Source organism: Pagrus pagrus (genome assembly GCF_965226575.1).
Source record: "Pagrus pagrus genome assembly, chromosome: 6".
Classification (NCBI taxonomy): Eukaryota; Metazoa; Chordata; class Actinopteri; order Spariformes; family Sparidae; genus Pagrus; species Pagrus pagrus.
Window position 1 is genome coordinate 2,094,458 of NC_140190.1, and position 23,896 is coordinate 2,118,353.

At 41.8% G+C, this 23,896-nt stretch overlaps 2 protein-coding genes across 12 annotated transcripts in view; both read right to left on the reverse strand.

Moving 5' to 3' along the window:
• Positions 1-12,015, reverse strand: part of mast2 (microtubule associated serine/threonine kinase 2) — a 165,279-nt gene extending 153,264 nt beyond the window's left edge. For all 5 annotated transcript variants that reach the window (XM_084356119.1, XM_084356122.1, XM_084356121.1 and 2 more), the window contains exon 1: positions 11,026-12,015. In XM_084356119.1, coding sequence (XP_084212245.1) covers positions 11,026-11,106 — 81 coding nt within the window. In that variant the 5' untranslated portion in view covers positions 11,107-12,015. The remainder of the gene's footprint in view (positions 1-11,025) is intronic.
• A 1,624-nt stretch (positions 12,016-13,639) lies between these two features.
• Positions 13,640-23,896, reverse strand: part of pde4dip (phosphodiesterase 4D interacting protein) — a 101,916-nt gene continuing 91,659 nt past the window's right edge. For 5 of the 7 annotated variants that reach the window (XM_084354203.1, XM_084354202.1, XM_084354199.1 and 2 more), the window contains 8 exons: positions 19,745-19,861; positions 19,507-19,611; positions 19,219-19,403; positions 18,270-18,401; positions 17,924-18,062; positions 17,559-17,605; positions 17,293-17,398; positions 13,640-15,872 (listed from right to left, as the gene is read on the reverse strand). In XM_084354203.1, coding sequence (XP_084210329.1) covers positions 15,721-15,872; positions 17,293-17,398; positions 17,559-17,605; positions 17,924-18,062; positions 18,270-18,401; positions 19,219-19,403; positions 19,507-19,611; positions 19,745-19,861 — 983 coding nt within the window. In that variant the 3' untranslated portion in view covers positions 13,640-15,720. The remainder of the gene's footprint in view (positions 15,873-17,292; positions 17,399-17,558; positions 17,606-17,923; positions 18,063-18,269; positions 18,402-19,218; positions 19,404-19,506; positions 19,612-19,744; positions 19,862-23,896) is intronic. The other 2 variants (XM_084354198.1, XM_084354200.1) reach the window with 2 other exon arrangements.

Consider the following 23,896-nt stretch of genomic DNA (forward strand, 5'->3'; position numbering starts at 1 on the left):
GTGTTTCAAAACAAGCATAATGTAATATCAATGTTCTCATGGTTTATAATGCAGCTTTAGGTGATTTTACATGCATTACAGCCGGTGGCCGGTTCCGATATCAATATTAGGGAGTTGTTTTAAACCATATAACCTGTAGATAAACGATATATTTAGGCAACATAAAAACACATTGTTTGTAATGATCCTTCAAGCAAGGTTATCAAAAGCTAACCAAAGATATGTAACAGACACGGTTGCACTAAAACAGCAAACTTTACAGAGAATTTAATAATTATTAATTGCTCAAAGCAGCGTTTTCTGCATTATACCTTAAAAAAAGTTTCATATCAGCAGATATCAGACAACATATACACCAATATCAAACAGTTTTGTTTCACTATTTATACGGAGGTAGTAGTATCTTTCATATCTCTAGTTGTATTAGTCTGTTTAGTACAAATCAATATATTTACAGGAATTGACACCCAACTATTAAAACGTTCCACTATGTTTCAGGGCTGCAATTAAGTCAAAATTACTGGTAGGGATCAATTAATTGAAATATTACCAACATCACACTATGCAAAGTGCAAAATCTAAATAGCAGAAGCTGCATTTTTTGATAAAAAGATAAAACGTGCGACCAAACAGCATTAAAAAGAAATACTGTAGAGCTGCAGAGATGTCCTGAGCTGCAAGTCTTGTTCTCAAGATGTAGGAAAACATGTTTGTTTGGTAAAGACAAGAAAAATGAAAGAGAAATGAGAGAGAGAAAATGAAAACTGTGATACAAAAATGATCATTCCTACAAATCATGAATCATATCGCGATCTTAATATCCGTTAAAAGAATTACAATATGATGTTTTTTTATCCTATCATGCAGCCCGAAACACGGCTCCTCTTTCTCCACCCCACCAGTGAAACCACAGCTGAGTTCAAATCATTTAGCTATCTATGAAAATGAGAAAGATGGCAACTCCTGGATGAGCACAATTTTGACACTTGAGTGAATAAATAAGTTTAATAATTGTTGACACCTGTAAATGGATTTTGAAAATACCAGATAATGAAGTAACACTAACTGTAGCCAGATATAAACGCTACTAATACTCAACCTGCAGTGAAAGCAATCAACACAACTCTGCAGTGTTTGTAAGAGGATTTATGTGGATCAGCGTCCACGTTTTGTGATTGTTTCAGACTCTCCGTGCTGTTTGTGCTCCTATAGTTAGCTGCTGAGCTGGAGGAAGCAGGATGTTTTGTTGGAAGCTCCTTTGCTGGCCGCTGCCCAAAAGGTTAATAACCCTCAATCAGGACAGGGAGGGACGGCCACACTGACCTCGACAAACACGACGCACACATACACACATGTACATGCATGAGACGGCTCACGCGTGTTGTTTGATTTACACTTCAGCACAGTACATTAACATGCTGTAAAAGCTGTCACGCCCTCTCAAACAACTCAGGAGACGTGTGTTGGCACAGCTCATGCGTGTAAACAGTGCGATTGCTGTGACATGAAACAGGAGCAGAGTTACAGAAACGCCTCCTCCTGGCCTCAGACCAGCTCCTAAAAATCACTCGGTGAAGGAAGCCAGGCGAGCAGAAAACACCTGCCCAGCAGTGAGCATGTTGGAATCTGGCTGCTGATTGGTCGACCTCATTTCCCTGACTGAGAGAAGTAGTGAAAGTGGCTGATGGGTCGATTTGTTTCTTCCTCTCCTCACAGACAGAGATCCTTAGAGAACTGTTTTTAATGAGTTTTCTTTTTTTGTATCTTTCTTTAGCTGAGTGGAGCTACAACGACTCTTTTGACTACGGATTAAAATCAGTCACATGTACAGATCAAAGAGGAACCACATTCTCAAACTGTCGGCCTGTTTCCTATTTTTTCCCCACAGTGTGCACCTCATTGAATTATTCTGACTCATCTAGAACAACCAATAATCTTACCAAACCAGGGCTGTCATAATTAACTCAAAATGGCGTGTTAAAGCAAATTCCTCCGAGCGCCATTCATTTTTTTGACGCGCAATTAACACACGCATGTTATAACCCTCGGCCGGCTGCGTAGTTTGCGAAATCAGGAAGCGATGCAGCAGTAACATTGTGAATGGCGAGCAGAAACAAACCTCCTTCTGAAGGCAAGTTCAGCTTCACAGCCCTGCCAGATGGTTCGCTCCACAAGAACCAAGTTATTTGCATTTACTGTCCATGTGAACTGAGTTACCACCGGAGTACATCGAGTCTCAAATACCACTTGCTGGCCGAGCACACAAACTATCCAGACCACGCTGGATAGTTTGCAACGGAGACGCCTGGACAACTCTACATGAGACAAACTCTCAACAGCGATAGAGCCAGCGTATTTGTCCACTCCCATGTTGACAAGAGTATTAAAAACGTGAAAATGTCCCTTTAAGGTACATTTAGAACAGATAAAAAATATACTAATCGGTGATTAATTGCGAGTTAACTATGGACAATCATGCGATTAATCGCAATTAAATATTTAAATCGGCTGACAGCCCTGTACCAAACACATCCTTACATCCATCCATCCAGTACTGTATCTACTGCATGCAGTTTATCCGGTACAGGGTCAGGGGATGGACAGAGCCTTGATTTGTCACTCATCTTTAGTTTTCAAAGAATTTCTTAACTTTGGGGTCAGGACCCGACATGTGATCACTCCATGTTCACATGGAGTAACAGGAGATAATCAGGTCAAAAGATCAGTTTAACATATGTCAGCGTATTATTCATTAGAAGCTCCCTTCACGCTCTTCAAATTGAAATATTTAAGTCTCAGATTCACCTGACCCACATACAACACGCTGTGCAAAGAGGAGTATTATCTTCACTAATGCACTGTTGGTTTTGAGAGCAATCTGAAACCTTTTCACGGCACTAAAAGCCTTTTATTTATGGTCATTTTTATGTACTACATCAGAATTTAACCTCGGGTGATTTGATCTTTGTCAGCCTCTTGCTCTCTACTTGTGCTCTTCAGACATAATTTACAGCAGCTATATTTAACAACATCATTAAGACACCATGTGTGCTGTGGTCATGACAACTCAAACACCCCGGTGATGTTGACCTTGTTATCAGATCAGGTGGTTTGATATCGATCTTCCTTTTCCTTCCTTTGAAAAAAACTGCACTGAGACCAACACTGGAGTGGACATTACTCTTCACACATCCATCTCTACTACATATGAATGTGGTCAAACAGCTGTAAACTAACTAACCATCTGCATTTAGACCAATTCACGTGTCTGATTGTGTCATGAACAAGACTTAACCTGAGGTCTATGAAGCGCTGAATAATTAGTGAAGTAATTAGTCAGCAGACAGCTGACAAATAAGTAACTTTGGCGACCTGTTCTGATCTTCAAGTTTTTTACAAACTTCCAAATAAAATTGGGCCTCAGTCTCAAATAACACACTCGTTGAGGCTTGTAGGCTTTAAATGTCAAAGATCTGTAGGACATGCAGTTTCAATCACAGCAGCTTAACACCGATCGCAAAAACACCAAAGTAGAAGCAGCTGGAATTAAGGACAGTTTCTCTGTAAGAAGCTCTGCAGCGTTACAGTGATAAATATGGCATTACAATGTGCTGACAGAATCAGTGCTGTGGAAATGTGCATTACGTTAAAGAGTTAGACTGACCGATAATAATCTAGCACCGGCTGCAGCCTTCTGTTCTGTTTCCTGGTGAAGATCAGTGTCCTGTCACTCAAACTGCAGCAGTCGTATGCAGTCTGCAGGTTTCTGCTTGTCACATTCCAGCTTCTCTCCATCTGTCCCGACTTTACCATCAGAGGTCGTCACTGTGAGCTAACACACAGCTAATCACCTGCAGCTCTGAGACACACTAATAGTTGGCTGTGTTTAAAAATTGCATCCCTAATTGGTCGATACTAATATATCTGATAGGCCAATATCGGCCTGTCAGGCTGCTATTATGACTCGGACTTTAACTGATATCGAGGCTTCATTTGAGTCCATTATTTTGTCCCGGCATCAAGGAGCACAGGTGAGCTACACTGCTCACTGACTCGATTTGGTGTTCACCAGAACTGAATCTTGATTATGGGACATTTGTTGGTGGGCTCTTAATGTTACTCTGTGGATAACAAAATGTTTTATCACTGTATGAGAAATACACGATGGTGTGATGGAGTAAGAGGAGGGGGGATGAAGCGAGAGAGGACCAGGGGGAGGTGGTGGAGAGAGACAATAGAGAGGGGGAGGACGAGGAACATCCAGTAAAGGTTGTGTCAGTTAACAGCAGAGTAATGTGGCATTCGGCTCAGTGTGAAATCAGCACATCTCTCAGTTTCAATGACTGGGGGGAGGGAGAGCTGAAACAGAGAGGCATAATGCAGCACTAAGCAGGGGCAGAGTGATGGATTTTCTTCATTAAGGATGTAGTGTTGGAAGCTAAAAACCAGCCTCTGAATGTCGCTTTTTCAGGATTTAACAGACCAAAGCTCGATTTAAAGCTGCGTGTGAAAAGCTGCTGTTAAGAACCTGCAGCGAGGTTTGAAATCCTGACGTCACATCTCACGTTTTTATTCACTAGAAGAAAGGTGAGCAGAAAAAAATCCAAAACAAATATGAGCAAATATTTGCAGCGTTTTAACACCATGTTTTTTCTCTTTCGTGTGATCTTGTGTGTGGCGTAATTTCTCCATTGTTCAACACAGATGGCCACAAGATAATCGGAGGCTGCACAGTAATAAATGCCATTTACATGCACTGATGTACAGGACCCTTCTAGGTTATAATTCTAGGTAATGAGAGCTTTATAATTAATGTCATTCCCCCTCCTGCATCTGTGACTCCACATTAACTCCTGTCTAGGCGTCTTCAAATAGCACACATTAGCCATTTGAGCTTCATCAATCAGCCTCTTGGCCCGAGCAGAGCTGGGGCGACAATCAGCCGGGAGCCCCAGAGGTCGTTCTGGCTCAGCGGCTCCTCAGCTGAGCTCTGATCGCTCATTGCAGTTTAAGTGATGGGAGAAGAAAATCACTCTCTCGTATCATTGCGCGGGAAGAGAGCAGGTTTAATGGTTAACCTAACAGTTACCTAATGAACAGGAAAGAGTAAAGAGCCAAGGCTACTGCTACTACTGTCGGAAAGAGGTGAAACAGGGAACAGACTTTGAGATCATAAAACTTGAGTGAGGCCTCATATTCACTTCTCATTTCAAAACAAAGATGCCAACTTAGACTATTATCTTTTCGATTAATTGGTTAGTCGTTTGAAAAAAGGTCAGAAAATGTTGAAAAATGACGATTAGCATTTCCCAAAGCCCAAGATAACGTCCTCAAATGTCTTTTTTGTTTACAAAGACGTACGTGCATCCTGTCTCTATGACAACAATATCTTGACAACCGTTTTATTATCTGTTTGGTTTTTATTTGACATCAGGCTATCAGAGCAAGGAGGACGTGAGTGCATGACATGAGCCATAGGAGACAAAAATACGGTGATTATCGCCGAGGCAAGATAAAAGAAAAAGAGCGATGGTGACATCTTTTCAACTCAAAGCGCTCTGAGTGGCCACACAAAAAAGGCTGCTATGTCTGTATATGATATTAGTATGATTGTACCCTACTTCTTGCTAAAGATGAGATGTCTCAATAGTGAACATGTCTTTTAATTTGAAAAAGATGGGTGACGTGATCAGAGGGAAAACAGAGAGGAATCATGTACCACCACATATGGTATGAATTGTACTGATTTATTACAGCTACACAAACATAATGTGTGTTGCGTTCTTCAGAAAGTGTCTCAAAAAGCTGAGCTGGGATAAATGTAATCCTATACCCATATTAAAACGAATTATTTCAAACAAAACTGGCATCTTAGTAAAGTCTCTTAACTCAAGATACAGCATGTGTAGAGCTTTAACCAAAATCCTGCCTGTCCTATTTGGATTATAATTGCTTGGAGAAGACGCACACGCGCGCACACACGCACACACACCATCGCACACAGCCTGTGACTTATTAATGTGACCAGATAGGGAGGAAGTGATTTGCAGAGCAGAACAAACAGACCTAAATCTGCTGTAACACGGCCTCCATTCCTGTTACTTAAAACCCCTCTGAGCTGCGGCTGGAATCCGACGAATGCAGGAGGGAACGCTGATCGCATAAACTGCAAAGCCAAATAAATGTGAGAGCTGATGTAGAAAATAAGAAATGTTTAGATAACTCCGGTCGGACCAGTCGCAGGGCTGTCCGAGCCATCTGCTCTGTCAGTGTGAGTGCTGCAGTCCTGCTCTGCTGAGTTGCTCCCAACAGCTCGAGTCAGACCGTCGCTGAACATCTTCGGTTTCTGACGGAAACATCGGCAGCAGTTTTCAGCCACTCTGCTGTTTTCCTCTTTTTTTTTTGTCACACTGACATCAATTGTTCTTAGAGTTTTAAAATGAAATGGACCATAAAGATAAAGTAAAACTGAAATACTATCAAAATTTTAATCTGTAAGCCTTTGCTATAAATATCTACACATATCTAGACTACATAGCCTGTAGCTAACAGTGAAGTGAGTGTTTATCACAGCGGCCCTCTTCTCTCCCACCCCTATTAGCACTCTGCTGTACAGTACATTGTTAATCCGCTGTAGGTTTCAGTCACCTTTCCGTCTGCCCTAATTAGCTTCATCCTGCTGGGGGGCTTCAACAAAATCTCTCCCCTGGGTGATGCCATGTAACAGATTATCGCTCCCATCTCTGCTTATTAACTAACTGAGCTCCAAGAACAGTTCACTGGATGCTTCTGTTGCCATGTTCAGATGTGAGCCACCTCATAGCTCCTAACAAACTCACCATTATGAGTTAAGCCTGTGCCACAGTTAGATTAGATGACGATTCGCCTGTCAATGATTCAAACACACAACAACTCCCAATGCAATCTGGATGTATCTCAATATTACACCCTGGTTTTTCTGTATTACTGCACATACTTTTCATCATGAAATACGTGTGCTGTGATCTACAAAGTAAGGTTTTCACAAAGCAGCTCAGGGCACTTCCTGAATGTGGCAAACATTAGAAAGGAAAAGCACCTCTTCAGTTCCCTGCTCATAAGCTGGCTCGCTGTATCCTTTACGGTTGCAGACGTTAGTTCAAATTTGTTGCAAGGCACTGATGCTCTGCAGTCAGGGCAGCAAACACAGCAAATGCAAACGACATGTAACACAGGCAACATTTTGAGGCGGTATTACATCAGTTCAGTGTTTGATTGCAGGCAAGACATTAAAAAGAATTAAGGAAAGAAAGAAGAAATGCAGCGCAGTCCAATTTACTAAATTACATTACTGCAGGAGGGAGATTTGATTTGCAGCTGGTAATAACATTAGACACACATGGGAACACTAAGGACATTTAAAATATTTAAAGGTTTCTCAAAGTGTCAACAGGTCTGAGATCAGAGGCTGAATTCAGATTTAGTTTATGCAACCAAACAAGGAAGCTGCTCCTTAAGAGAAAGAAAGAAGGGAAGGACCACGAAAGAATAAAAAGTTGAAACAAAAAACAAAAGCACACAAAGACTGAAGCAAAAAAAGCAGGAAGACTCAAATCAATATCCAAATGAGTCAAACAAAGAAAGGCGGCATTCAGAGCGATTTTAGTCAAATATTTTCCAAAGTTAAGAGGCGCCTGTGCTGGATCTTTATAATGTGCTGAGTGTTAGTGTAAACAAAAAAGACTATGAAGCAAGCGGTGTGTTCACACAGCTGCAATAAATGCCAGTCAGGAACATTGTCTGACGGTGTTTATTGTCTGTAGAGGACTGTATGGCTTTTACTGCTCCCATTTAACCATGTCAGAGAACACATGTGACCAGTAAAACAGGGATGGGTCAGAACCACAGAGAAATACCAGACTGAAAACGTCCCAGAACCACAGACTCTATCAGCCAATCAGCTGGTAGGAACCTGGGAAAGGCAGACGAAAGGGAAGATGAGACGTTTTCTTCAGGATGTATTAAGATCCTGACAGATTTGTGGAGAACACAGGTTGTTTTGACACGGGTCTACATGGTTACTGGACTTGTCTTCAGTAAAAGAAATATACAGAATCAGAATCATAATCTTAATCTTCCAAGACAAGATAAGAGAGAGGAAGATAAAAGAAAATGGCAGTTATGATAAAGTAAAGGCGGCAGGATGGGAAAGTTTACTGCAAAAAGTTTCTATTAGGGCGAATAAAGGGAAATTTATGCAAAAAAACAATTATAATATTTAAAAACCATCGTTATCATTTTGAATGCAAATCGTTAAATGTATTCAGCCGAGAAAAACAACATATTTTGTTTTGGTTTTTTTGCAAAATTAGCAAAAGGACAAAACATTTTTTGCCATTTCTGAATAAATTTGTCACGGTCTAACTTTAAAAATAAAAGATATTTACACATTTGTTTAATTTGTTTATGCCAAAATAAATCACTTAAAATTCACACTCTTGAAAATATATCTGCCAAGAGCACAGATGGAAAATTTGGCCTTGAGACAGCGTCACATATTTATCACACTTACCAGAATAAACAGGATCCGCTGAATGAGATTTTGATGCGGCTGACTGATTTCTATCAGTGTTACAAATGTGACATGCCTGTCTGTACAGGTTCATATCAACCACTACTGTAAACAGGCCATGTGTAAAGTTTCTTCAACTGCTGTGAAACAAAGGGACAGAAACAGCTGACGACTTCTTTGATTGCAGGGGATGTTTGTGTGTGTGTGTGTGTGTGTGTTTGGGCCCTATCCTTGGCAACATCAAACACACACACACACACACTCTCACGTTAGGAAACGACAATGACATCATTTATTTCCCAATGCAGTGACTGAAACCAGCTAAAGCCTGCTGTGTGAAACAGAACCTGCAGAGGTACCAGAGGACCGGTTCTGACCTCAGCTGCTGTTTGTGTCGATACACAAGTCAGTTCTCCTACATGAAGAAGTGTGTGTGTTACATGTGTTAGACCAGTCACACATGATAGTGCGTTTGCCTTCAGTTGAAGCAAAAAAAAACAGAACTGCAATTAAAGTCAAGTAAGTTAAACATCATTGGACAAAGCAATCACTCCATGCCCTGTTTAATCTAGTGCAAAAATCAATAAATTAATCTATAATTAAAACCTTGCTGTAACACAATCTAAAGAAAACAGCACATATTTACAGCACAATGGAAGCAAACAGTCCCTGAAGCATTTCAGCACCGTAACAGGGACATAATTTATTACTAATCATTCCAGTGTGGAAGCAATAGGTAGACAAGTCTCACTGGATGAAAACACCCTGTCTGATCCTCCATTTCATACCGTTTCCTACAAAAACACATAAAACAGCAGCAGCTGTCTGACTTCCCATGATACCATAAAACACACTCCCTCAAACTCAACACTCCCCTCCCTGACTCAAACCTGCCAGAAAAACATATAATATTCCCCAGTCAAGTTGATCTCAGGACAAAGTGCTGATACTAAAATCAGTGGAAAATGTTAAAACATGGCAGTCGAAGGCAGATCGTATCAATGAGCCTACATTTTTACCTCTTTGCTCACATAATATCCCAAATGGCAGGGCAGTGCGGTAATGATGCATGACAGAGTCGGTCATATCAGCCGTCCAGAGGTTGAGGAACATGACTTCATGCAGAGATGTGAAATACTGAGCTACAGCCATGACTTCACATTTGGAAGTGGCAGTTATTATCCAAAAGAAACCACGTCTGTGCATACTGCAAACCAAGATTAATAAAAACGTTGCAATTAAACAGGAATTAGAAGCTTCTATAAAACATAATGTTCCTCCATAAATGCTGGAGATCTGCTGCAGTGTTTGAGATTCCTGAAGAGTTTCGTACATGCAGCCGTTCATTTTCAATTATGTTTAGTTGAAATCAACTTGCAGAGTAATTTGGAAAAATCTGGATCTGCATCAACACACAATGACCAGCTATATGCAGACATGATGTCCACTGCCAGGAACGACCCAACAACTCATGCAAGTCCAAGTCTCTGCAAGTTGACTTTCACACCACGGTGAAATTAATAAATGAATGAAATCGACTGCAACCAGAAAGATGCAAATCAAAACCTCCTCCTGAGTCACTCACTACAAACACATCTGACTGTCAAACATGTTGCACCACAGCGACAAGGGATCAAGACTTTGTTGTCTGAACTGGTATCGTGACAATAAACTCAACTGAACTGAGATTAGCTCTCATTGTGCGCTTTTGACCTTCCCCCAGTGACCTGCTTTACATTTGCTTCCCCTAGCAACCCAACAGACACACTCACACCTATACACATTACACCTGTAAAACAATGACCGAGAAAAAAAGACACATCTCAAATGTGGCCGTTGCAGTGGTAACACCATGCAGGGCTGCAGGAACAGAGACAGGTAGAGGCAGAATCCCCAGCAACACCTTAACACAATCAGTCTTTCAGAAAGGGCAGACAGTGACAAGGTGGACCGCAAACACACAACTGCTGCATCAGGTGCAGTCATGATAAGACTCACAATGTTTTTATAATCCTTTAACTGTTGCATTAAATCTTTGTACACAATGTACTCAGCCTGTAATGTGACTAACACACTCTAAATTAGACTAGTGATGATGTGACACTACCAAACCTAATGTTATTTCATGTTATCACATCACCCTGACTAGAAAGGCACTGGAAGTTAATCTCCATTGCAGCGTTACAAGACACACATGATTTAATATGAAAGGGCCGAAGCGTGTAAAAACTGGTCCTTTAAGCTATCGTGCAGGGAGAAAAACAAAAACGAGCATGCAGACTGAGTCGAGCTCAAATCAACATGAACCCACATAGTTTTCAATGAGGTCTGGTGTGTTCGTACTCTCCATATACTGTGCGGTATGTGTGCGTCCCTGTGCGTGGGCTGACAGGCTCATCCCGGCTCGAGGACACTATCTCGCCCATGTTTCAGCGGGTTTAATCTTCCAGTGGCTGCGTGACTCAACTACTCACCGCATCCTTCTCCTCTCCGCTGCTCTGACGCTGCTCCATGTTACAGAGTTTCCTCTTGTTCTTATTCTCGGTCCTCTTCATCTCTCACCGAACTGTGAAAACAGTCCTTGTGTTGCGGGTTCGGCCCAGCTGACAGTCCCCCCTCCTTCACACCACCACCAGCACCACCACCGCCGCCTCGGGTGACCTCAGTTAGCTGGTTAGCAACGTGTCAGTGACCTCAGTGACACCTCGCTGCCGAAGTGAAATTCATCGCTTGTTGATGCGGTTCCGTTGAGTTGAGAGTCCGCTCAGGAGTTTGTTCCAGCCGGCCATTCCTGGTCAGCAGCCAGTCCTGCGGCGGAGGTGGGGGGGGGGGGGGAGCTAACTCAAGAGCCTAGCGACGCTTCTCGTGCTGACCCCACATCTGGAAAACCCGCTGTGACAAGCTGTCAATCACGCGTGCAGCTCCCGCAGCCGCTCGTTCCTCCCCGGAGACAATGGACAGGGCGGCCGTTGCTCGGTCACAGAGGCAGTTTACAGTCCGCGGGGTTGAATTCATCCATGCCGGGCCGCCCTCGGCGCACACGACCCAACTTCTCAGGTAGTTAGTAAGTAGCGGCTGCTGCTAGCTACCCACGCTAGCTCCCTCCTGCGTGGCTAGCCGCGCTGCTAGTCGGGCTACCTGCTAACGTTTACCTGCCCAGAAACACCGTGACACCCATGACGGGTCCGCCTCCGCCGCCAACGGACGCTTCCAGACTGTTCCCGCCTCAACTCGGAGCGTGTTGTCCGCCTCGGTGTCTCTACCCGACAGTAGGTGTCCTCCTCAGACGTGCGTCCATCCTCCGGTAGAAAGGCTGAGCTCTGCGCGGAGACACCGGGTCGGGCTCTGTGTTGAACTGCAGCCGCGGCACGGCACGGCACGGCTCAGGTTGTTTCCTGACTCTGGCGGTCACGGTGGCGTCAAGCTAGCAAGAGCGAGGAGACAACATCCGGCGGGAGGTTAACAAAATAAAAGCATCCCGTTTTTCAAACTAGAAAATGAAGACAAAACCTTCTGTAGGAGTTCCTGTTTCCCATGTATACTGTTTATATTGTTCTTACTGCCTTTATTTACTTTTTACTACTTATTTATTATAACTGTTTCAAAATCTATGCTCTCTATTTCTGCTATCTCCCTTTGCTGCTGTAATAATGCACATTTCACTATTGTGGGACTGATAAAGGATTATCTTATCTTATATTATCTTATCACAAAAAGCTAAATACGACCGAAGAGTTTGTTGTTTGTTTTTATACAAACAATATCACCGGTGCCTTTGTTTGTACGCAGTATATTAATACTGTGGACTATAACAGACAGGTCTGACATGGAATACTTTTAAACATATAATGAAACTAACATTAATATTAAGGCAGCCAATATTAAAGAGATTGCTTAACATTTGCAGCCCTACCAGCCCTAATCGACTGTTGTATATTTCTTCATCAACGTGGTAATATTTTAGCTTCTCTGCACCCCTGAGCCTTGAATTCTCAACCTTCACACATTTTATTTTGAAAGCACTCTAATCTTCTTCCTTTCTCCAGTTTGAGCTTCACTCACAGCTGGACGGATGATTTCTTTAAGCAAAATCCAATCAAACATCCCATGGTGCGAAAATAAAACAATGATTTTTTTTTTTTTAAGTCGTTTGGATCCATTTTCTCTTCTATTGAATATTTGCATGTGTGATTATGTGGTGTATTTCTGTGTGTGTGTGTGTGTGTGTGTCTGTGTGTGTGGTGTCGGTGACATTTATATGAGTTTAGTTGGAGTCTGCCGCCACCTGCTGGAGGACAACACGACATGCTTTGATTATGTGTTTTCACTCCATGTGTACTGTGTGTTTGATTTTGAGTTATTTTCAGCCATTTTGTTCATTGTGACTGTTTTTTATTTATTTTTTAACTGAAGGGTCTAAATGAGAAGTAAATGAAGCACACAACAAACCTGGTAATGATGATGCATTTATGAAAAATGTATTTATCACCAGACATATATTTATTTACTTACAGCATGGGATATTTAGTGATCAGATCATCTCTATCGTGTGATTTTAAGGAAGTTCATCCCAAAATGTGAACTCAGTCATCATCTCCTCCCTCCATGCTGATGAGAGTCAGGTGAAGTTTCGTAGTCCCCATCATCATGGAGGGAGGAGATGATGACTCTATAAATCTGCTTAGAAATCCTCAAAAAAGACGTGCAGAACTTGCCTTAGAAAAATCATGTTTTTAAGTTTTGTTCAGTATCAAAGTGACCCAGTGATAGTTGTCTGTGCATCCACAGGTGCACTTCAAGCAGGAAGTGCTAATAGATAATTCGGCAAAGTCTGAATGGAGTTTTGGAGTATTTTCCTTTTTTTAAATTGTTTTTTAAATTTTAAATCACGTCTCCAGCTACTTCAGTTGTTTAGCAGAATGCTGCAACGCTGTTTTACTGTGAAGCTCCAGAAATGTTTTGTGGACTACGAGACTTAAGCGATAAAGAGATGATGACTGAATGTTTGTGTGAATGAGAGAAACCAAACATAGAAACAGAACTAAAGGTGTCATGCAGGTGATCAAAGAAAGACAACGAACGAGCCAGAAGTTTTGTCCCCTTTTATTAAAAAAAGGTTCTTTTCTTTTACCCCAAAACATTTTTTTAATAAAGACAACATGCATAAAAATACAGCTGGTCTTTTTCAAACAGCAACAAAACAACTTGCATCGATGCACACACTCCCTTTAATATGTACATACATGAGATGTGGCTCCTAAAACCACACAGACACCGAGAAAGACACTAAGTTTGACCTTTGACCTGCGGGGGAAGAACACAAAAAATACCTAAACTTGATTGTTTTACACACTGATTTGACAACATACAAGTTGTTCACTTTGGTTGATCTTATTGCTCTTTAAACATCTCATTACAGTGCTCTTTAATGCTTTTTCTTTAAATAATGTATATAAAACTGGGAGGGCCAATAAAACTGCTTCAAATTGATTGTCAGTAAACTGGCTAATTCATCCAAAAGTCAGTTCGTTTTTAAATTAATTCAGCCTCAAAGCTAAAAACAGATGACATGGCACTTTAACACCCAGACCTAAAAACATCCACAAAAGCAACCACAAAGGCTATTATTGCACAGTAACCCAAAAAGTTTGCATATTTCAGTAACAGTATTAGAGGGCAGTGAAGCCACAGTTCATGCACAGAAAAGAAACAGCTAAACTAACTATACAGAGAAAACAAGACAAACTGCAACAGAAGTAAAACGTGGAGAAGCCAGTGTAAAATACCCAATCTCATAAAAAGCTCATCTGCACAGTGAGCGTCATTAATCCTGCAGAGGTTCTGAAGAAAACACCCAGATGTTTGAGTTTTTTTTTAAAGTGATTGTCATCTTGAGGGAAACTTAAACATTAAAAGATCACAAATTTAGTAAAAAAGAAAAAAGAAAAACAAAAAGGATTTATGTATATATATATAACAAAAAGGTAAAAGTGTGGTCCATCTGTCTGGTTACAAAAATGAAATGTCATCTTTCTCTTGGACCGTTCACTAAAAAACTCTTTTCATGTAAAACAGATTATCTGTCACAGAAGGCATCGCACAAACCGCCCAACATGTGCTTGTTTTATTTATTAACACTGCTTTATTAAGATGCTGCGTCACATCACAGCAGCTTCATCAGAAGGCTTTCCAACACTGCGGGATATATTTCAGCAGGAAAAAAACTGGGTTGGACCCAAATTTGTTTAAACATCTGAAGAGAACTGACTCCATGTTGAACAGTTAGACTCTGGAGTCTGAGGACAATGAGCAGAAAAAATCCTAACTTGGTGTTTTATTTGTGAATAAATGCACAAGAACTAATCTACCAGCTATGTGACCAAACAGCCTATAGGCAGCTCTAGTGTTCTCCTTACGTCATCAGCAGTTGGCCATTAGTGTGACAGTTTTTTGTACATTTAGGACAAACAGAAACAAATCTACTGTACCGCCTGAGAGTATGGCTTTGTTTCCACGGGTCGCTCAAACCAACATGCAGCTACTCTACACACTGACTACAAACACGAGCCTCGACAGAGGCTGAGAGGAAGCACTTTGCAGTTTGGTTTTGGCTTTTTTTTCTTTTTAAAGCCCCTTTCCTGCTGGCATCAAGTGGATTTTTGTTTCTTGAATCCCTGCTCAAGTACGAGGCTAAAGCTGGCTTCTGATCGGGAGCTTATGATTTATGAGATAAAGGAGAATTTTTCCCTCTGAGACGAGATATCACATTCAGATTCCTTTGTTCATCCGCCTCGACCGCATCAGACCAGGTCTGCATTGGAAACTGCTGCGGTTAGACGTGTCAAACCTGGACTGAACCGACCTGTTTCCAATCCGGTTCCAATCACAAAGGCTTCATCATGAAGCTTTGAATCATGAGCCAACTTCAGTCAAACTCAGACTGCTCTCACATAAAGGAGAGAAAACACTTCAGTGACGGCCCCAACAACTTTACACCAACACTGACTCAGTCACTCACATTCATAAACAGCCAAACAAACATCCATCAACACTCAGACAGACACGACTCAACTGAAATGTTTCTCCAGCAGGTAACAAAGACAGGATTTCCAGCATTTTCTGTTCGAACAGCAGATGACGAAGAGGAGGAGGAAGTCGGGGCTGGTGCACTACAGGAAGGCTGACTGCAGGGGGCGCTGGTGGTGAGCCGGTCGCAGGACTGCAGAGGAGGAGGAGGGGGAGGAGATGGAGGAAGTCCGGGGCGTCAGGACACCCCAACCAGGAGAGAAGGCGAGCTCACAGAAGCCTCCTGAGTTTTCACCTGAGACATGAAGAAGAGACATTCAGAGTTTAGATGAAATGTTCCTTTAAATTAGCTAAAAGTGATCTTAACCGAAGGAATTCCCTCAAATTAATACCGTTTTAATATTAATTATGAGCCTCGTGTTGTGTCTGTGTGTCAATATCAAAATATCTTTTCATAACTATAAACTTTTCACATTATACTGTGATACTGATCCGTTTGTCAGGAAGAACTGTGATTAAACTGATGCACGATTTATTCAGATCAGATTATGTGTGTGTAGGAGTCCAAATTATTAATTTGAGGGAATTAACATTAACTGTGCAAACAAGTTAGTGATGTTAAGTAACACAAAGGATGGATTCTGTGTTCAAGAGACAGAACAACAACAAACTGACAGCGAGGAAGAAGATGAAGACGGTCCAAAGGTTATTTTCCAGCGAAAACGTCAAACATTTGCTGGTTTTAGCGTCTTGAGGATTTGCTGCTTTTCTTTTTGTCGCCTGTGTTGCAGACAGAAATGATTCAAACTTGTTGTTGATGTTTTTATTGTTAAAGAAACGATTAAAGGTCCTCAGAGATTTATCAGAAATGCTCCTTTAGCTCGAAAGCCTCTGACTGCCGGGACAGCGCAGGTTCATGTTGTCATGTTGTTTGACTTCTGAGGGTTTAAGGCTTTATTTCGAACATGTGCATTTATTTTTTTAAATTTTTCTTTTTTATAACACCAAAACCAAACAAACCAACAAAATAACAGTGCACAAGAAAACAGGCAATCCTAATTACATGTTCGAAAAGGAGTGTGAATTTATATAATCCAACCATCTCTCCATTAATCTTTAGCTAATAATTCAGCATAGCTTCCTAATTTAAGTTAATTTTACTTATTAATACATAAATAATAAATATATAATATATACATACAAATATATATAATTTATAACCAAATATGTCCTGCAAAATATAATTTAATGTATTAAACATTTATCTTATGTATTAAAGATCATATCTATAAACAGAAATATGATAATTTATAAATACTCCCATAATTAATTATATATATTTTAATAATTCAAGTCCCTCACCATACATATCTACATATTTACATATACCTACATTCCTTTCAGCAAACAAACGAATAAATGAAAGATTGTAACAGATGCTGTTTTTAAGCCGCTCATTATTCGATGTTTAACCTGAACACTGACAGCAGCTGTGTCCTGTCGACAAGATGCAACACGACAGGTGTGCCCATGTTAGTGAGGCTGCTGTGTCTCAGTCTGCCTCTGATTCAACACTGTCACATGAAGATGAGTTGAACATTAAATGACTTCAGTGGCTACATGCAAAATTACGTTCCTTCATCCAAAAGCGAGCAGCTTCATCATGTTATCAGGGCACTGAACCGAGCACAGCAAAGCCGGGGAGGGGGGCGTACCTTTACCAGGCCAGGGGTGCGAGGAAGAGGAGGAGGAAAAGGAGGAAGGGGGAGGAGGAATGGAGAAAGAGGCTCGGCGAAGGGAGGAAATCCTGAGCTCGTTCTCCTGAGACTCAGCAGGAGTCCGAAAAGAGACACAGCAGGAGACAGGTGAGAGGTGAGAGGGTGAAACTTTGACTTTGTCTCTGCTTGTTTAGTGAAACATCATCAAACTCTTCAGGTAATCTCACCTGCCTGAATAAAACCAGAGTCACTCGTGAACTCACCTGTAAGTTTGTCTTGGCTTTCCTCAACACGTCCTTCGTTCTCGACACTGTAAACAAACACACAGAACATCTGTGAGCCGTCATTTATTCATTCCTCAGTTTAACAGAAGCTGTCGACAGCTGCGATGAAGAAGAAGCAGAGAAAGAGACACGTGAAGAAGAGGAGAGGGAGCTCAAAGACGATGAGGCAAGACAGTGAAACAGACGCAGACGACGATGAAAGACCAGCTCATCACGTGATAATTCATCTTTTTCCATAACTGGTCAAAGTATTAAAGATCTGCGGTGACAAAGAGATCTAATAATAACATGACACAATGGCTTTATCTGCTCTACTAGAAGGGTGAGGAGCGTCAGTGACTCACGTTGGCTGACTATAAAGTGCTCCATGCTATCTTTGGTGCGGTTGGAGCTCTTCACTCTCTCCATGGCGTCCTTTAGAGCCTCTTCTCGCTCTGAGAGCTTCAGACGGAGAGAAGCGACCTCCTCCCTCAGAGACTGGTCCTGTAAACACGCAGACAGAGAGCCTGGTTAGTGTTCGTCCAAACATTCACGTGTCTGAGATCAGTGGATACTGTTAACACCACGATTAGTTTCTGTGAGGCAAAAACTTCTTTCTTGTACAAAATCACCATTTTAGGAAGTCATTTCGTTTATGATTGGGTCCTATAACAGTCTAAAAAAGTCACAAAGACATCACATGGTTCTGACCTGTCCGGTCTCCTCGTGGTTCGGCAGAGCTGCTCTCCAGAACATCTGCAGCAGAGAGTCGGCCTCCTCCAGGATCTGCTGCAGGGTTTTAGTGTCGGACAGCAGTTTCCTGACAGAACCTGAGTCTGAAGGCTGAAACACACAAAACACAACATGTTCAGAAAAAGATATCAGCTATCAGTGAAGTGTATTTGTCTGATTTCTAGTTTATTTTCAGCGAGATTTAGAGACTTTTTAGACATTTTAACTTCTCTTTTTACTCATTACAAGAAAGAAACACCTTGTATTCATCTGATTTTTGCTTATTATTTAAGGGTTTTGAAGCACTTTTTCCAATGATATATCCTACCTACAGACAAGCATGCAGGACATATTTTAATAATGTCTATTGAATGGTTTCAGTCTTTTAATATTTTGTTTTTATCTCTCTATGTTTTATCTTTCACGTTTTATTGTTCTCGAAATTCCAAGTTTGTATTTTATTTCTCTATGATACGCTATCTTTGTGCCTACATTATGTCTTGGAAAGCAATAATGTAATAAAGTTAAAAAAATGTATGAGTAAAAGTAAAATAAATGTAATAAAGTTAATTATTATTGTGAATTTAATGATTGTAGTCTATAAAAGAATAAAAATGTCAGAAGAGTTACGAGTTTGTGTGTCAAGTTTGTCTCATAATCTTTCTTAAGAAGATCGACACATCCTCAGCCTCTTAAAAGTCTCAACACTGATATATTAAATCTAAAAACTATGTGAAGAATTTGAAAAATGTCTCTCTGGGGCCGCTGCAGTGGTAGATTAAAAAATGGGCCTAAAGCAGCCGAAGACTGCGGCGACTTCCTGCAGCCTCTGAAGCCGCTCGGTGTGAATTTACCTATAATACAATCCAGCGACATGAACCTCAATCAGCTGCTGACTCGTGTTGTTCTTGGTTTGTGGATGTCTCACCTGATGGAGGCTGAACTCCTGTGTGCTGCTCAGGGAATACAGACTGGCCTCCATCTTGCGGAGGAGCGCGCTGCCCTCCAGGATCTGCTGCTGCAGAGCTTTGAAGTCGTCGATGTGGCCCACTGCGTGGCGGCCATGACGGTTGGAGAATGAACCGTCTGGGGCTTGACCCTGCAGGGTGGAGGCTGCAGGGGAGGAAAACAAGGATTAAGGAGACTTTTTCACAGGTAAAGGCGACTGTTTGAGGTTGACAGTCTGTCTGAGTGTTGCCTGAATGTGAGCTCTCACCCTGATTGGCTGCTCCGTTCCCTTCTGCATGTTTCTGTGCAGGATGTAGAGGAGACGAAGGACTCACGAGTCCGGTGTCTCTCACAGGAGGGGAGGGAACGTTATCTGTGGAGGAAGATTGTCATCAGTACTGAACTGCAAAAATCTGCTTCTTAACACGACGTCTGTCTCTGTTACTGATCTCTTGTTCTTCCATCCTTTACGTCAGGATGCTGTTGGTCGTGTCGGACATACTGACCGTTGAAGAGCTTCCTCCTGGATCGCGGCTGTGTGTCAGCCTGTCCGCTCAGCTGCTGCTCCAGCTGGATGTTCAGCTCTCTGGGGTCAAAGGTCGCAGCGTCACTGGACTGACCTGCTGGGAAACACACAAACACACATGAGCGACTAATATCTTTCCAGGAAACGACTCATTATACTTTATGACACTATTGTTGTGTTTTGTTCAGCTGTTGGAGGATTTAATGAGCAGCCTCGGTGCTCTCACAGCTTCAGGAACATTTAGTCTTTAGAAAAACAACTGTGAAGTATTTTCAGTGTCATCACGTCCCTACACAGAGCCATGTAGGAGATACACTGTATTAAAGGCAATGTATTAATCACTGAAGATTAATAAAACACTCGTTAATGGGGCACCACCTCCGATGTTTTGTCTATTTGAATAATCCGGAGGTAATTAATCAAATCCGACTAAACAAGGTTAACTTGTATCAATTTAAATCAATTTAGTTAGTCTCATAGCTGAATTAGTGACTTCTTTATACAGTTTCCTCGATTCTCCACATCAAAGCAAGTAAGCACAGACAACGACGTACGGTTAAATATGTTTATTTACTAAATAAATCAAGGTGAATAAATGAAATGATGATTCAGACAACAATAAAACAAACAGAAATGTGAAGACTATATGGTTAAAGTGACAGGATTATTTAAGGTGGATGAGCGATGGTAAAGTCGTGAGTCTGGGCAGCATTCAAATGTTACGAGAGTAATTTTGATACTAACGAGACCCTAACCGGACTTGTCTTGTGAAAAGATTATTATGAATTAGGAATTAAAAGAACACCAACTCATGAACGTTTAGTGAAACGTGTGCAAGATGCTTAGCCTACTTTGTCTGAAGAGTGGAGAAGCCTTTCGCTTCGATCTTTCTGCCGGATTTCGTCTGAGGGATTGCTGGCTCGCGGTAGCTGCGGGTCCCGAAGACTGAGGGAAGATGCGGTCGATCCGACTTCACAGCAGGCGGCTTTCTCTCGTCCAGGTGTCGGAGAGAGATCAGCTGATCCAGCGCTCAGCAGAGGATGGTCCGGTTCGACCTCACAGCAGGCGGCTCTCTCTCGTCCAGGTGTCGGAGAGAGATCAGCTGGTCCAGCGTTCAGCAGAGGATGGTCCGGTTCGCTGCCCAGCGGGATGGTACCGCTCGTGAGCGTAGAGGGCAGCTTAACTTCAGCTTGGCACAAAGTCCTTGAAACAGGCAGTGACACTGCGCGTTTTGCTTGGCGTTTTAGTCTTAAAAAAGACTGTTGTTTATCTTCACACTCTGAGTGGCGACTTTTAACTCTAATTCTACTGATATTTAACTTTCCTGACGAGGATAACGAAAGGATGACGCTGGCCTGGCGTTTCCTCAGTTGTTTCTCAATACAAGAATAATTAAACTGAATTCTGTTCCACTGAATAAAATAGTGATACTTAACAAAAATAGCAAGGACGGAACTTACTTCTATTAACGTCTAACAAAAATAAAAGCTCTTAAAGATTATCGCACGTGGTCGATTGTACGGAGATTTTTATACCTAGGAGCTTGTTACAAAAAGAAGCAAAGTAAAGTGTTGAAAAATTTAGCAAAGAAGAGAAAGAGAACGAAGAGGAGAGAGCGAGGGAGTTCTGTCCCTTGGCTTTATTAATCCTGGCTTGCAGGCGGAGCCAAGGGGCGTACTAACCACACTCCTAGTGTGGTTGTTTTAATTCCACACCTTTAAACTTGATTAATTCCAACTATCAAGTTAACGCTTCGAGATCGCGCTTAGCCTTTCTCAGAACTTTACCATGGCAAAAGTAGATGGACTTTTGTGAAACAATAAGACATTATGATCTGATTAAAATCATTGAACACTTAAATGAAATCAACACTGGATCAGAACATAAGAATACACTTGAAAACAACGTAGGACTGATGAAACTGGTCGCTTATACATGTTCCTTCTAGTGTTAGCTTAAGGCTTGTGAAGAAAAACATTTTACAGACTTTTAAATTGTAGTTTATAAACACGTTAGAAAACTAAGAAGATCTCCGACAGTCTAATCCAGTTAACCATAACTTACCACTAGATGGCACTGTGACTCCACCAAACACCAGACACCAGTGAGCATTAAGCAGGATCTCAGTCCATGTTCATCACAGAAACTTAGGAATTGGTTCAGTTTGATGAGCTTATTTTACTGGATTTCAAATTGTAAGAATTAAACAGGTGAGACTCTGATTTAATGGTTAATTAGAAATGCTTCTGAAGTCTAGAGGAAACTCTGACCATTTGTTTGGAATGTACCAAAGATAAGACTGAGCCAGATGTGTCGTTAATCTCTTCAAAGAGAGGAGGTAGAGAAAGGGGGGTTTTCCACCGTCCTTTTCTCTAGTGTGTGTATTGGAAAGTAGGGAGAAGAAGAACACGTTTGAGGGACAGATAGCACGATCGGTCCATCAGACGTGTTACCTAATTACAATTAGAAAGACATTATATCACAAACAATTTTATCACAAACAATCCCGGTTCCTTTGGTTGAGGTTTTAAAGGAGAAGTAGCTTCATATGTTTCCTTCGTTTGACCTGTGTGAAAGGAATGTCCCTGTTTGTTAGGTCAAAAAGAGTTCGTACAGGGGATTACCATCGTAAATTAATTCAAACTGATTCCCTCTGGTGGTTTTATGAGAGAGAGTGTTGTTCTCCCTCCTAAGAGATGACACGGGGAGACATCCCGGCGTCTCCATCTTGATAACGTCCTCACACAGATGGAAAGTGTTAATAATGAAAAAACAGGGCCTCAGCAGGTCAAAGGTCCACATGAGAGCATTAGGCATGTTTCCCTACATATCCCCCACTTCGATCAAATGACCGTAGTAGCGGGAATCTTGATCGATGAAGTCATGCCGTCCATCGCTGAGGAACACAAGTGTTACACTTCACGATCAGAGTTGGTGTCTTGTTATTAGCATATGCTGAGGTCTAATATAAAAAGTTATGATATATATATATAAAAGAAAAGAAAAGGAACGATAATAATACTGACAATCCTAATTCCTAAGGGTTAGTAGGAGGTGCTAATCGTGTAGGATTGTCGGGACCTATACTAGAGTTAGTAACTGTCATCAACTAACTGTAACAGATTCGGTGTCACTACTACCACTTCGTCAATGCTCTCATTGAGTTCATCTGGCACTTCGAGTCCGGTACCAGGGTAGTTTGGTGACCTTCCACGCCTAACCATCCGAGCTAATCCACCCGTGCATTTGTCGAGCTTACACTGTAAGGCCTGAGTGCGCTTCAGGTAGAAGAAGGCTATGCCGAAAGTTATCAGGTATCCTAATGCTACAGTGCATGCTAGGACCGTGTCAGGGGTTGACCAGGCGTAGGTGATGGGTTGAATGGGGGCGTTGCCTTTTGAGGCTATTTCTTTGAGTACATCATCGACGGGGTTTATGTCGATGGTCTGGGTACCCTCGTACTGTAGCTGGGTGATCGTGTTTGGATCTAATTCAAGGGTGTGTTTGCTGAAAAAGTCAGACACCTCGATTTCACTCTCATATTGATTTGGGTCTAAATGGTAGAGAGCGAGATCGTCAATGTGCAGGATAGCGTTCTCTGGTACGCTAACCCATAGGTGGGATCTTCTTCTGATCCTTTGGAGGAGGGTCACGTTTGGAGGAGGATTTGGCCGGCTGGAGCGGTTTGGCACTTGAAGCTCCTTCCAACTCCAGCGGCGGTGTTTCAGTAGAAACGCTCAAGATATTTGTCTCTGTGGACTTGCCTACGGTTTGTCTTTGTTTAGAAAAACCTTTTGTGGCTAGTTCGCGTAGTTGCTGGCTAGTGAGGGTTTCTGGACATGCCATGACACCAAGGTGGTGACTAGTCGTGGGATGGAGGTTTTGTACAAACAGCGACTTGAAATGTAACTCTTCCTCCATCTCTGTGTCGTTCCTGGGCCCGAAGTAGGCTTCATGGAGCCTCTCGTAGTACTCCTGAGGGGATTCTTGCCTCCCCTGTTTGACAGCTAACGCAGCAGTTAGGCCTGTTTTTGGTGTGTAGCCTTTAAACTCATCCGTTAATGCCTTACTGAGGGCCTCATAGCTCTCTTTGATTCGGCGAGGTTGTCGCTCGATGAATTTGCTGACTCTC